Below are 14,407 nucleotides of genomic sequence, written 5' to 3'. Positions count from 1 at the left end.
GACCTGGCCGGTCTTCTATCAAGTGGGCTGGCTGGCATACCCAGTCAGGTCAGAAGAGGACCCAGAGAGCTGTTGGAGAGGTTGGATCAACCGGAACATGATCGTCCTGGTGATGATACCTACAACAATCCACAAATGGAAGAAGTAGATGCCCTGGGTGGCCTGTTGCACTTCATGCTCATGGGATCATAAGTCACCTTTCTCTGGTCCAATGTACGAAACCTATCACTGCGATAACAAACCACTGTAGGTACCTGGTGGTCTTATTCCCTGAACACTAATTCGTATATGCTCGCATGATTAATCCTGGTCGTGACGGCTATGATCGAATCGCATTCCAATTCAACTGTATCTACCAACAGTTCGCAAAGATTCGGTTCATATCATGAGCTACAGTGTGCCTTGGGTGGTGCAAGCACTGTTAGTCGAAAGAATATTTGCAACATACTAGTAGGAGTGTATACGTATCGTAGGTAGTAGAAAGTACCGAGCAGGAGCCCCATAGACACGCCAAGCGTTCCGTACCTACTAAATTTTTGGAGCACCGCATATACCAGAGAGCCCATCTCAATGCCCGTGTGCAAGCCATGATGGCTAGGATAGTCAATGGATCGTCTGGGCTACACGACTCGCAGTTTCTCATCTTCCTCCAACTGTTCGACCAGAGCAGGAGGGAAAGGGCCCAGCTGGATGGAATGATTGGGCGTTGTATAAGTGGGGCAACGCAGGGATACAGTGCTTATCCCCGATTCTGTCCCAATCAGTTGGTCGGCCTGTGCTGAAAGTGCGCTGCTGCACATGGTAAGTCATCCCCAAGTGGCCTGGGAAACCCGGAAAAGAGGACAAATCCGGCGGCACTGCAAAAATAAAAGGTTACTAAAGAAGCAATTCTATTTCTACTCCAAAATTGCTTGGCAGGCACTAGGCGTTACATTAGAACAGTAAGGAGATGAAGTCTCCAAGTCGATTATTTCTATGTATAAGAGAAAATCCCAGTCGTCCTGGGAGATGAACTTTTGTAGTCATAGTAATTGGGATGTAGTCATAGGAATTGAGGAAGTGGGTGGCCCCTACGGTGTGTGTCAGTATACCGTGATTAAGTACACGGCCCGCAAGTGGCCTCTGCCTACATCGTATACCACAGGAATTACGGAGTGGTAAGGTGCACCCATACTAGGTTGGTGACTCGCTTCTCCGACTAGGCTAGGCAATAGATTGCATGGTGCATAAATCTGCCGCCTAAACATCTTTGTGAAGTTGATCAATCGGAAATAGTCAGAAAGAAAAAAAAAAAAAAAAAAAAAAAAAAAGGGACAGGGCAGAACAACCGGCACACGCGGCCTGCAACTTGCAAGAAGACTGCAACCGAAGGACTTTTGACCCAGACGCTAAGTGGTGCATTGGGCAATAGGTGATCTCGCCCGTGGGCTGCTCTCTAGACCGAGGGAGGGCCCTAATAGAAACACACGCTTCCTTTGCCCATCCTAAGCCAGAGGAGGGAGCCTTTGAACTAAAACTCGCATACCCCACGCTGAGGTGCAGGTGGTCGGGCGATCAGTGGTAAGTTGGTAAGTTTGCCCGTTACAAGCGTATACGCTGTTGTAACCGGTATATGTATTTTTGGCCAGGTGGAATGGTGGGTAAGTTACTGGCACGGAGCGGTACCACTCACCTCAGCAATAGAAGCATGGCTGAGTGCTGTTGTCCGCCCACCTTTTTTGATTCCCGTCAGCCCAACCTTTCCGACAACGGCCAAGCTAGGCACCTTTCCCTATCCGTCCCGGAATCCCTCCTCCCTCTCAGTCCCTCCCTCCCTCCCCAAACAATTAACCCAACCCCTCTCCGAGCCACGTTACCTCTAGTACAGTCTTTTAGGCTGCCTTCTCTTCTCTCCGTTACATTCACCCGTAGCTTACTGCCTAGTAGCTTTCCCGTACCCCTGCCCCGCCGATTTCGGGGCCCGCCACTGCCCCGAGACGCACCTTGCGTTTCCAAGAATGCCAGTGGGTTCGAACCGGTTGAATTTCTCAAGCTCATTTCTTGAGGTCATCCAAACCTCTTATCAGTCACCCTCTTCAAATAGCCACATTCTTACTCGACGCCCATCTGTCCATCTGGCATCTAGACGTTCCATCCGTAGATCTTTGAAACCTTCCATTGACCCAAACCTAGGTCACTCTTCTGGGGAAAACCCACCCTCCCCGTGAAATGATTCCCATGGGCTTGTCCGGGTCTCCGGGAAGGACTGAACGGACGGAGTAGGAGTAGGACCGTGGCCATTGATTGGCCCCGACCAATGAGCATGCAGGAAGAACACACACCAACACCCCGGAAATACGAGCGGTACCAAGCCGGTATGGCTCTGATTACACTGGTCAAGTTCAGGTCGGGATCTGCCCATACTAACGTATCCTTTCACCAGCTATCGAACTAGTAACCTTTTCCTATCCCCCCTCCTTTTTCCCCTTCGGAATAATCACGGGGTGTTTTATGCTGGCTAACTCGGAACCCTGGCCCGATAAGAGCTTATTTATTCGAAAATTAATAGCATGAGTATGATTATGGTAATACATAAATCAATTGTTTTCCAATCTCCCACTCTTACCCTTACCCCCCCCCTCCCTCGTCCGAGTTGCCTGGACGGTGTTGTGTTCACCTTCTACTGGCTGACAGATCAATGGATCCCACCATGCCAGACTGGCAGCCAATTTCATTTTCCCCCTCTATAGATCCTTAATAATCATTGTTTCCGTGCTCCGGCAAACTTGGAGCTAGGAGGTGTCCGACAGTTCGCATGGGTACGAGGGTGGCCCGATTGGAGGGCTGGCTTCACGGCTTCAGGCGTGAGCTCCCCGGGACGGATTGTCTTGAGACGAATGACTGAGACGGTTCCTTCCTTTCACCTCTGAACGACTAAAATTCTCGGCCGATCTACGAAGGCCGAAGAAATTCGCCCATCCTCTCTCTCTGGTTCACTTGTCTCTCCAATGGCCAAGCAATAGCACCTACTAGTGGGCGTGTCCTGACGCCTCGATAATTACTGATCCTCTTAGACTTACTTGCTTGGGAGGCACGAGAGGGATGGAATGACTCGGAGCTGTGGAATGATCACTAATTGCAAGACTGCGCCTGGTGCATTCATTGATGGGGATCGATCTATCGAGAGATGGAGTATTACGCAACAAAGCTGCCGTGTTACCTCTGTCCAGAGGTGCAACTACTGTTCCGATTCTCCCCTTCGCGTATCCATCGCATCTCAGACCTCGTTTCGGGCCAGCCTTTTGGCAATCCGCAGACTGAAAGGATCCGCTTTGGAGCGACGGGCATCACATGACCGAGCGGAGATGCCAATGTTTCCGGTGTCCGTTTTCTCCCGATCCTTCCTGTTCAGGCTTGTCCGCTTTGGGCTCACCGAATGTGACCTTGACAACGGAGCGGGAGCCTGCAACCTCTCGGGAGTTCTCGGGCCTGGCAAACGGAAGCGACCGAAAACCGGGCAGGAGGAGGGGGGCCCAGCAGCAGGTCGGTTTTCGTGATTACAGGAACAAACAACACCAGTAGCATCCGGTAAGGTACCAAACGGTTTGGTTTGGTTTGGTAGGTCTTTATGCAAACCGAATTAATTTCAGCGTGACTCTGATTCATCTCTCCGCTGCAGAGGCGCCATAGACCCAGTAAATTGTCTTCATCTGACTGGATGATATCTGGATCTACCATGTGTAATTTTCCAGGCTATCCTGGCTATTTCTGAGCTGCTACTGCCACAGCCTTCTTTTATTGAAGACGACGCTGCCCTCCTGCAGAAGGACACTGACGAGGATGTCAGATCAACATCTACAGCTGTGCGAATTGGTGGAGCAGAGTAGTCCGTCCATGGCCTGATTTTCTCACGGCTCTCTGTTGCTGCTTTGCACACTTTGTACAGCTGGCTAGGCTCATGCTTCAGGTGATCTTTGTGCAGTTATACTCGGCAGCTATGCAGGACTACGGAGAACCCCGGATGCCTCACTGTGGGCTGATGCGGGCCTTGGTGCGGAGCGTGGGTGAGATAGATACATACAACCGCTGCTGTGCATGCGTCCTTGTTTCTGGCCTGGCTGGTGCGACGCATTGAAGCAGACACAGGCACCGCATGAGGGTTTCCCTTGCTTACGGCGTGTCCGGAGTCAAGCCTCTGTCTACGTGCTGCAATGCGGCCAGCCAGCAGCAATGTCAATATGCACGGTGCACCAATTATCGATGGAGAATATGGTCTTTACCTGCACGTTTGGGGGACGGATTTTTGTCCGTTGGTAGATAGTCAAGTGGACTTGAGACATGAGCCACTAGTTAGTCGATGAGCCAGACTTCTAGTGTGAATAATACAGTGTTGCTACTTAGCTGAATGGTCTGTCTCACAACACAAGAGGCCGACGCTAGGATGGAAGTGCAGGGAAGTTTGTCTCTATGAGGGTAAGGTTAATAGTAGTTCGCAAGAATCCTTCCATCTAGTACTGTAGTAGACTGGAGTCCCCGCTTAACACACGATACTAATCCCAAAGTACCATGCAGCCCATTTTTTTTTGTTGTCGAATCATGGGCGATTTAGATAATACTGCTTCGTACCGTCCGAGGTATGAAGTGTGACACAATCGGGAATTGAGTCTCGGGATATATATTATTAAATTAGTACGGAGTAGATGGGACATGAAGCAACACAATGCAAGTCCCATCGGTTCCAAAACAATCTCCACCAAACTATATACACTCTTCTTGTTAGTGTCTATGAAAGGGTTACACAGATCTCAAATCTTGCTGCGTGACCAGTTCGCCAGTAAAAGAGTAATCGCAAAAGGAAGCGGGCGAGACGCATCCTGCCAGATGCGGTAAGTCGGGAGATCCCCGCGCGGGAGCTTGTCTGCTTTTGTTTTGGTTTCCCCTCTCGACCTCTCCGATTTCTCCAATTCCGCCTCTTCCTCTCCAAACAGATTCAAGATACCCCCTTCAGCTATCTACCAGTGGTCTCTACTACTGATCTAGCGTCACAAATTCGACTCGATTATATTCCGATAAAATTGCCTAGCTGGTCTTGCGCATGACGACGGAACAACTCTGGCTCAGAACCACCTCTCGATAAAAACCAACCGACCTATATAGAGTGCGAATCACTCGAACTTCTTTCCATCTATACATTGCAACTCAATTGAGTTTGAACGAGTACTTCCATATTCCTTGTGTTAGCTCAGGCTAGCACCGCCAACAACAATGCTCTCCCTTCCACTCATTACACCTCGCGATGTACGTGCAATCAGCTTCTGCGAGCTCCCCACACAGACACCCTTGACCTCCGATTGAAGTGCATCCTTGGCTAATTCAATTCTATTATAGTCTCACGAACTCTGGTTTGGCTCCTCACAACCTTACCGCACCTCCTCCCAGCACCAGCTGTCCGCCGGAGAAACACAACCACATGCCCGTCGCAATGGCTCTACTGCGCTAGGTGGACGTGCCTCAGCCTCTGCGTCAGGAAATATGCTTTCATCCCTTTTGTTGGAAGAGCGGGCTCTACGTGCGCGCAAGAACAATATTGCCTCGTTCGGATACTCGTGGATCAGGCCGGCCGGGTGTCCCAAGACGATGCTGGGTATGAAAGAGGAGGAGGCAGAGCGAGAAGAGGCGCTGGCCGCCGCAGCGGCAGAGAGAGCAGCGGCGGCAGCGGCGGAGGTGGGCGTGGATGGGTTAGACGAGCTCGGGAACCAGACGCAGGGTACTTTTGATGGCGATGGCCAGGATGACACGGGCATGGAGAGAGATCTGGACGATGATATCCCCGACGCGGATGCGGATGGACTGGTTGAGGAAGGCGAGGAAGGGCTGGAAGAGGATGATGTCGTGGATGAGGGAGAGTACATGGAACGTGATCTAGACGATGATATTCCGGAAGCATTCCCGGACGATGATGACCTGGATGAGGAAGACTTGGAGGAAGAAAATGACGACTTTGACAATCAGCCGGACCTGGACAATGATATCCCCAGTGCAGCTGAAGAAGATTACGACGATGAGGGAATGAGCGAAGACGAGGAAGACATGGGTCGGGACCTGGATGATGACATCCCCGAGGCAGTCGAGGACCGGTCAGAGCAGGAAGAGGAATGGCAACATACCGACACCGACGCCGAATTTGACGATGAGGAGGATGTCAGCTTCTCGCAAGACCCTTTTACGCAGAGCTTCCGTGCCAGTACAACCAGCAGTCGAGGCCTGCCACCGCCTATACGACGGGAGAGGGAAACCGAAGCCCAACGACGGTTTCTACAGAGGTGGAGTGGTGGTGGAGATGCCTTTGACACTAGCAGCATGCTCGTCGACGATGAAGACCTCCGCGCTTCTTTGACGAGTCAGGGCAGCCGACGGAGTTTCTTTAGTCGATTCCCTAGACGGCGCACGGGAGGGCCTAGAGACAGCCTCGAATGACCGCAAGTTCAGTTCTAAATTACATAGGTGTACTATAGTTCCTCGGGATGGGGTTATGGAGTCCTGGGTATATCGCAAAAGGAGGGATGCTTGTGCTTATATAATTGCATGAAACCGAAGACGGCGTCTTGGGCACATACAGAATTTAATAGACTCATTCTATATTTATAACTATTACGCATGGTAGAATGTCGTTCAAGGTAGCGGTCAAGAAATATCTATCGTATTGCAAGCGAAAAGGTTCATATATAATATGCATGTAGATAGGCAGGTAGATGACATGATGGGTATGAAATTAGTATACTATACATCTCACATAGCATTGTACAGCAGAAGAGCAGATGCCGTCCTATGTATGGCGAACAGACCGAGCAAGCAAGCATTCATAACGTAAATCGCAGAGGCCCAAACTCCCAGCATGCACTATCATCGGTAGAGCACAAGGATGCAACCTTTATGAATGCCCAGCCAGGTAGAACTGTCGGTCGTGGGAGAAAGAAAGAAGAATGGGTATGCTCCTATAGGCCGCTTATGTGCAAAGATGCTAATTATGTCGATGTCGAAGGAACGTCCTTGGCCTCAAGCCATGGGGTTCTGTGGGCAAGGAGCTGGGCGGATGAAGGTGAAGGGATTGACACAATTGTGTCCCTGTATATGGATATATAGCCCAAGGTCATGGCCCTCTGCTATACAGCCACGCCAAGAATAAAGAACCGTTGCACTGGGCCAATGGAGCTCCCGAGATATCAGGCTTGGCTAGATTAACAGCAGCAGCAACATGTCCCGTCCCTCACGTCAGCCAGACGTAGAAAAAGAGCAAGAAGACGGCGAAGAAGAAAGCGAGCCACACTTTCCAGCTAACGCCGGTGCGCTCTGCCATCCGCAGCATACGGTTCATGTTTCCGCGGAGACGAACACGAGTGTTCTCGAAGGTGTTATTGAGGTCCGATATGGTGGAGGTATCCCGAATCTCGTCGCCAATAGCAACCGTGAGCTAGCATTGGGGTATTAGCATGTGTACGTACACCCAGTCTTGATGAGCGGGAGAAGCAACTCACATCTTTCAGCATCTTGACCTTGGCGCTGATTCCTTCGACCTCTGCATCATTCTGAGACTCTAGGTGGGATAGTACAGCATCGGAGTAATGACCCCTAGAGACCGGAATTGTGAGCTTCTTGCGCCGGAAGGTCCAAATCCAGCTTCTCTCTCCATTGTTGTAAGAACGTACTTGGCGTTTGGGGTCGCAGAGCGAAACCCTCCCCTGGAGTTGCCATTCACGGAGCCATCCCCGGCCGGGGGCGTGTATCCTCCATACCCGTAACCACCTACGCTGCCCGGGGATTTACTGGCGGGTCGAGAACCGCCACCGTATGAATCGAAAAGGGACGAGGAGGCACGAGGATCGCGCTGGTGTAGGTTAGAGCGTGGGAATCTACATACAGGCCAGTAATTAGTATCGGCTGGGGTAGCTGGGGAAGGACAGATGAATAACACCAACATACCGTGAAGCCATAACAGATCGTGAGATTTTTAATTGTGAGAGTTAAGGTGGATAGGATATGATATTTTAAAGGAGGCGATCACAGCCAGAGGGGGCACATGTCGCAAGACGGAGGCCCTAAACAGCAGGGGAAAGATGGGTGAGCGAGCAGGCTCTCGAGGAGAGGAAGAAGTGAGGACAAATCGTGGCGGAGAGCTAATAGCTGGCCGTCCCCGGAGACCATGGGGTAGCTCACGTGACTCTCTAGAAAGTACAATCTAGCAAGTGCAAACTCTACATTATGAAGAAATTTGTTTGTACAATGTACATGGGTTCTTTTTTATTATTGAGATATTTGCATAGATATCTCCTCTGTAGACCATGAGGTGAGTTTAGCATGGAGGTGATAGCTCAGTTGAACCCCATTGCGAGGCGATAGTTTGCAGCCGAACCCTGGCCCCAACAGAAAAAAGGGTCCAGGGTGTGCCTATCGGGAAGAACATTGGATAGGGAAAAAACGCATAGGCAACCATAATGATCCGTATCCATCCCAAAACCTGGAAAAGAAAAACATCATAATATGATTAAGAGATGAAAGTGTAACCGGCATAAAGGAACCGAAGAAACCCTCAAAACAGACCCTGCGCCTATCCATCCCAATTCCCATATGCGCTCGCCGCCCCTAAGTGTGTGTTGGTATCGTGGTAGCTTGATCCAAAAATTTAATCCTGCATCTTGTTGTCCTCGTCGTCATCACCTGCGCCAACGTAGTCGTCGTCCTCATCGTCATCCTCGTCCATGCCATCATCCTTCAGACTCTCAGCGGCGGCTTGGAAGTCAATGTTCTTGCCGCGTGTACGGCGGCCACCGGAGATGATGTTCTCCGAGGAGATGGGCTCCAGGTTGTCGTTGTCTTCATCGTCATCTGGCAATGAAGATGCGCAGTTAGTATGGGGTTCGAGCTAGGAAGGACGAGATCCGTGTCCAATGAACGGAGGAGAGTAAAATCAGGGCATCATACCATCATCGACCTAAATGGCACAGAAAAGGAATCAGTCAGCTGGACATGTCCCATTGTTTGGAGATCTAGTCAGTGGGTAATAGAAAACTCACCATTTCTTCGGCCTCGCTCTCGTCACTCTCATCATCGTCCATGCGCATGTCTTGGGTGGGGTCTGTGGCCTTGCCCTTGCCCTTATCCCAGGCAGCAGCATCGGGAGCATTGGCGGCAGGGTCGAAGCCGGTGGTAGCTTGGTTGTTGTCACCCATGATGAATGAAGAAGAAGAGGAGTAGTGGTAGTACACGGGAGGGTGGTTCTGAAGATGGATTGGTAGGTGTGTTGGAAGTAAAGGCAAAGCCAATCGAGTAGGTAGAGAAAATTCGTTAAGGAACAGGAAATTCAAAAACAGGGGATAGCAGGAAACGTGGAGTTTAAGTAGTTAGCGGTGTCAAGGGCAGCGAGGATAACACGCTCTCTCTGTCTGTCTCTCTCACTCTTCAAGGCAAGATCAGTTCCTGTCGCAAGGGGAGATTCACCTCGGCGGGCATTGGGGCGATGATTGGTTGCCAGGGGTGGCGATCAGCTGCAGCTCCCGTGATGGGGCTTTGCCCTGTTGGGAGGGCTCATAACAAACAATGTTTAGAAGTTCTGGCCCTGCAATCAAGGGAGTTGCCATTACTGCTTTCTATAATCAGGCATAGTCACTACAAATGGATATGAGCTTTGGTCTACTAGTGCTGCTGCAAATTGGCAGAGTGACAAACAACAGAAGCTTTGTTTGAGTGCAGTGCAGCGGCGGTTTCTCAGACAACGGATTTTGATCGCGGGGAAGATTTAGCAGCAGGGGGTAGCTGGAGTGGAAGTTTCTCAAAAGGATGGATATACAGCTACAAAAACGAGGACTAATATTATGTGGAATGTAATGGATTCTTTAAAGGAGTATGTATTCATGAGGAATATTGCTGGAGCGATTGATGGCTCTGCTGGAAAGGGGCTAGATTCGTTAGTTATAACTAACTAATTGTTGTGCCAGGTACCCTGTCAAGAGTGACTCAAATCATGTGACAGTTCTGGACTGGCCAAGAATGCGTAGGAAAGAAAAGAACAAGAATGGAAGTATGGAAAATCCATCGAAATTCTCCGAAGGAGAAGAAAGAAGAAAGAGAGGAGAAAGTGATATGAATCAGCGTCATTATGACGGCCTCTATTCTGCCCAATTCCATGGGTGTCCAAAATCTTCCCCAAACAGGGTGAGAATTGAGTACAGAGTAAGCCATGTTGTACAATTAGCACTTCTATTCTACGACTATCTGCACAATTTCTCAGGTTAGATATTGAAGAGGGGGGATTGGGCGGCAATTCATTTTGGGATTCATTCTTTGGGAAACAGTAGTATCATGAGATAATAATAAAACACTACTAACATGGTAAAGTAAGAAGAATAACTCAAAATAGTGAATTACACGCGAGTGAGTCATGGTTGTGAACCAAAGATCGTGTAAAATCACTAAAATTAAAATCAAATCAAAAATAATAAAATGTCAAAGAAAATTCGGATTCTGCCCATTACGTCATCCGGATTACCCCGCCAACCGCCCACCAAAAAAATCCCCTCAGAGAGTCATTCTAGATCTATCCATCTCCAATGCTGCAGGGAAGTAGATCGTAGCATCACAGAGAGAGAGAGAGAGAGAGGGAGGGGAGATAGTAACTAGTGTTAGATCGTAGCCAACCCCCCAGATCATGCCAGTGCCCTCTTCTCCCCTAAACCCTGAACGAGTGAATTCTCGAAGGGTCGAGTGAATGCTGGGCAGGACTGGGGCGCGGATGGAAGCCAGTCGAACCCGATGGATGCCCATCGAAACGGGCAATTGCTAGAAGCTTCGCTGGAGCAGCAGCTCACCGCCCGCCACTATATCAGCTTTCGCTCTCGCACAAATTCTCGTCCCCTCGATTTCTTTTTCTCCCCATCAATCTCTTCCTCTTTATACCCCAATCTTCCCATTCTTCTTTTGTGTTTTGTACACTACTCTCTCCTAACGAATTCCCTTCTCCCTCTTCTCTCTCCCTTAACGAACCTCCTCTTACACACATAAACACACATACACACATTCATCATGGCCCCCGCTGTCGGTATCGATTTGGGAACCACCTACTCCTGTGTGGGTGTCTTCCGTGATGACCGCATTGAAATCATTGCCAACGACCAGGGTAACCGCACTACCCCCTCTTTCGTGGCTTTCACCGACACCGAGCGTCTCATCGGTGATGCCGCCAAGAACCAGGTCGCCATGAACCCCCACAACACCGTCTTCGATGCTAAGCGTCTGATCGGTCGTCGTTTTGGCGACGCTGAGGTCCAGTCCGACATGAAGCACTGGCCCTTCAAGGTTGTCGAGAAGGGTGGCAAGCCCATCGTCGAGGTTGAGTTCAAGGGCGAGGCCAAGCAGTTCACCCCCGAGGAGGTCTCCTCCATGATCCTCACCAAGATGCGTGAGACCGCTGAGGCTTACCTCGGTGGCACCGTCAACAACGCTGTCATCACTGTCCCCGCCTACTTCAACGACTCTCAGCGTCAGGCCACCAAGGATGCTGGTCTCATTGCCGGCCTGAACGTTCTCCGTATCATCAACGAGCCCACCGCCGCTGCCATTGCCTACGGTCTGGACAAGAAGGCCGAGGGTGAGCGCAACGTCCTCATCTTCGATCTTGGTGGTGGTACCTTCGATGTTTCCCTCCTGACCATTGAGGAGGGTATCTTCGAGGTCAAGGCCACCGCTGGTGACACTCACTTGGGTGGTGAGGACTTCGACAACCGCCTCGTCAACCACTTCGTCAACGAGTTCAAGCGCAAGCACAAGAAGGACCTCACCTCCAACGCTCGTGCTCTCCGTCGTCTCCGCACCGCTTGCGAGCGTGCCAAGCGTACCCTCTCTTCCGCTGCCCAGACCTCCATTGAGATCGACTCTCTCTTCGAGGGTATCGACTTCTACACCTCCATCACCCGTGCTCGTTTCGAGGAGCTCTGCCAGGACCTCTTCCGTTCCACCATGGAGCCCGTCGAGCGTGTCCTCCGTGACGCCAAGATCGACAAGTCCTCCGTCCACGAGATCGTCCTGGTCGGTGGTTCCACCCGTATCCCCAAGATCCAGCGTCTCGTCAGCGACTTCTTCAACAAGGACGCCAACAAGTCCATCAACCCCGATGAGGCCGTTGCCTACGGTGCTGCCGTCCAGGCTGCTATCCTGTCCGGTGACACTTCCTCCAAGTCCACCAACGAGATCCTCCTGCTCGACGTTGCCCCTCTCTCCCTGGGTATCGAGACCGCTGGTGGTGTCATGACTGCTCTCATCAAGCGTAACACCACCATCCCCACCAAGAAGTCCGAGACCTTCTCCACCTACTCCGACAACCAGCCCGGTGTCCTGATCCAGGTCTACGAGGGTGAGCGTGCCCGTACCAAGGACAACAACCTGCTCGGAAAGTTCGAGCTCACTGGCATTCCCCCCGCCCCCCGTGGTGTTCCCCAGATTGAGGTCACCTTCGACCTTGATGCCAACGGTATCATGAACGTCTCTGCCATCGAGAAGGGCACTGGAAAGACCAACAAGATCACCATCACCAACGACAAGGGTCGTCTCTCCAAGGAGGAGATCGAGCGCATGCTTGCTGAGGCCGAGAAGTTCAAGGCTGAGGATGAGGCTGAGGCTTCCCGTATCCAGGCCAAGAACGGTCTCGAGTCCTACGCTTACTCCCTCAAGAACACCATCAACGAGGGCAAGCTCACCATCAGCGATGAGGACAAGCAGAAGGTCACCTCCAAGGTTGACGAGGTCATCAGCTGGCTCGACAGCAACCAGACCGCCGAGAAGGACGAGTACGAGGCTCAGCAGAAGGAGCTTGAGGGGTATGTTCATCCTTTCCTTTCATCTTAAAACCATGTGAAGCATGACGCTAACTATTTGACTTACAGTGTTGCCAACCCCATCATCTCCGCTGCCTACGGTGGTGCCGCTGGTGCCGCCCCCGGCGGTGCTGCCCCCGGTGCTACCCGCACTGCTGACGAGGTCGAGGAGCGCCCTGAGGAGCTCGACTAAATGCTTTAACCAGCTGCGGTCTCGATTCTTTTCTTGTTCTTTCTTCATTATACCTCCAGCCGTTTGCAGATAGGCGAGCGGTTTTAATGGATCTGCTTGTTTCTTTTTCCTAGTATCATGTTAACGAATTTATGGGAATCACTTTTTCTTTGTCTATGCATAGATTCGAGTTGCTAGTTGTTACTGCATGATGACTTGCTCTGCAGACTCTGGGAGGGAAAAAGTTTCCTTTCGACGAATACATTACTTTAATTCAAATTCGTGCAATTGTAGATACAATCGACTTTTCATACTAAAACTTGCCCACTTATTGTTCACTTGATTTTGAACTTTGTTGTATCCCGTCACAACTTTCTTGTCTAGACCACCTAGTCTGATTTCTACCAAAATACTGAACTAGTTAGTACTTTATAATTGATCTGGGTATATCTCAATCAATCATCGCATCATATGTATCCAGTAAAGATCGCTCAATCCCACAGAGTGACTGATAATAACAATAGAACCCTTAACGCCCTACCCAACCCACCCATAATATACATTTCATATACACACATCCTCACCCATCCAACCCATAAACATAATCCTCACACCTTCCCCACCAACAACACATCCATATCCTCATTCTCAACCTCCAATCCACTCAATCCACTAGTCATAGTATCATACCCCAGCACAACCCCCCAACACCAATACAAAACAAAGCAATGTCGACAGAGACCAAGCGACCGGCCGGGTATAAAGAGAGAAAGGTAATCACAACCCCTCAAAATCCCCCGCCCACCACCTCCTCACTCTCCCCGCGCCCACCGAAACCACATGTCCAATACCAATCTCCTTAGCCTGATCCGGGAACTTTTCGCGCTGGTCGCGCTGAATGCGCAATAATGCCGCCGAGGTGCCGATGGTGAGGGCGAAGATGGGGTCTGCGATTCTATTTTTCATTTCGCATTATTCGTTAGTATTGATATTATGATTGTGATTTTGATGGGTTGGTGATGTGTGATGGGTGTATGTATGTATGCGATCTGTCGATTGAATTCAAGGAACAGGTAGAGAGAGAGAGGGATTATTGCCATGCGATGTCGAATTCCCATTAGGTAGGTAGGTGGATGGGTAGAGGTGCATGCATGCGGCAGTGAGGGAATTAGGATATATGTGCGCTAGATAGAACGACGTACTTGGAAATCAGGTAGACTGGCATTTTGGGCGGCTTGGCTGTGCAGGTTTTGGCTGGTGGGGAATGTGCGCTGGATGAAGATGAGTTGTAGACTTGAAATAAGTACTAGTTTGAAGCTGTAGCTGGTGTAACTCCGCGCCGGATGTCATGGGTCACGTGATATATAGGCTGGTTGAGGTGTATCTCGATTCG

At 50.4% G+C, this 14,407-nt stretch overlaps 5 protein-coding genes across 5 annotated transcripts; 2 read left to right on the top strand and 3 right to left on the bottom strand.

Moving 5' to 3' along the window:
- Nucleotides 1-5,244: 5,244 nt before the first annotated feature.
- Nucleotides 5,245-6,456, top strand: AtWU_07330 (uncharacterized protein; the record flags this gene model as incomplete). The annotated part of the gene is made up of 2 exons (XM_035502439.1): nucleotides 5,245-5,277; nucleotides 5,368-6,456. 2 exons carry the CDS (start codon nucleotides 5,245-5,247, stop codon nucleotides 6,454-6,456), a joined length of 1,122 nt encoding a protein of 373 aa, XP_035358332.1.
- A 790-nt stretch (nucleotides 6,457-7,246) lies between these two features.
- Nucleotides 7,247-7,970, bottom strand: AtWU_07329 (SNARE domain- containing protein; the record flags this gene model as incomplete). The annotated part of the gene is made up of 4 exons (XM_035502438.1): nucleotides 7,247-7,450; nucleotides 7,515-7,608; nucleotides 7,686-7,889; nucleotides 7,960-7,970. The coding sequence occupies 4 exons, from the start codon at nucleotides 7,968-7,970 to the stop codon at nucleotides 7,247-7,249; spliced, it is 513 nt and encodes a 170-aa protein (XP_035358331.1).
- A 689-nt stretch (nucleotides 7,971-8,659) lies between these two features.
- Nucleotides 8,660-9,206, bottom strand: AtWU_07328 (histone H2A.Z-specific chaperone CHZ1; the record flags this gene model as incomplete). The annotated part of the gene is made up of 3 exons (XM_035502437.1): nucleotides 8,660-8,862; nucleotides 8,959-8,968; nucleotides 9,051-9,206. The coding sequence occupies 3 exons, from the start codon at nucleotides 9,204-9,206 to the stop codon at nucleotides 8,660-8,662; spliced, it is 369 nt and encodes a 122-aa protein (XP_035358330.1).
- Nucleotides 9,207-11,055: 1,849 nt separating this feature from the next.
- On the top strand, nucleotides 11,056-13,035 carry hsp70 (molecular chaperone Hsp70; the record flags this gene model as incomplete). The annotated part of the gene is made up of 2 exons (XM_035502436.1): nucleotides 11,056-12,845; nucleotides 12,912-13,035. The coding sequence occupies 2 exons, from the start codon at nucleotides 11,056-11,058 to the stop codon at nucleotides 13,033-13,035; spliced, it is 1,914 nt and encodes a 637-aa protein (XP_035358329.1).
- Nucleotides 13,036-13,791: 756 nt separating this feature from the next.
- Nucleotides 13,792-14,239, bottom strand: AtWU_07326 (mitochondrial carrier protein; the record flags this gene model as incomplete). The annotated part of the gene is made up of 2 exons (XM_035502435.1): nucleotides 13,792-13,969; nucleotides 14,217-14,239. The coding sequence occupies 2 exons, from the start codon at nucleotides 14,237-14,239 to the stop codon at nucleotides 13,792-13,794; spliced, it is 201 nt and encodes a 66-aa protein (XP_035358328.1).
- Between the last annotated feature and the right edge of the window lie 168 nt (nucleotides 14,240-14,407).

This window comes from Aspergillus tubingensis (genome assembly GCF_013340325.1).
Source record: "Aspergillus tubingensis WU-2223L DNA, scaffold_8, whole genome shotgun sequence".
Classification (NCBI taxonomy): Eukaryota; Fungi; Ascomycota; class Eurotiomycetes; order Eurotiales; family Aspergillaceae; genus Aspergillus; species Aspergillus tubingensis.
This window is presented reverse-complemented; position numbering and strand designations above follow the sequence as displayed.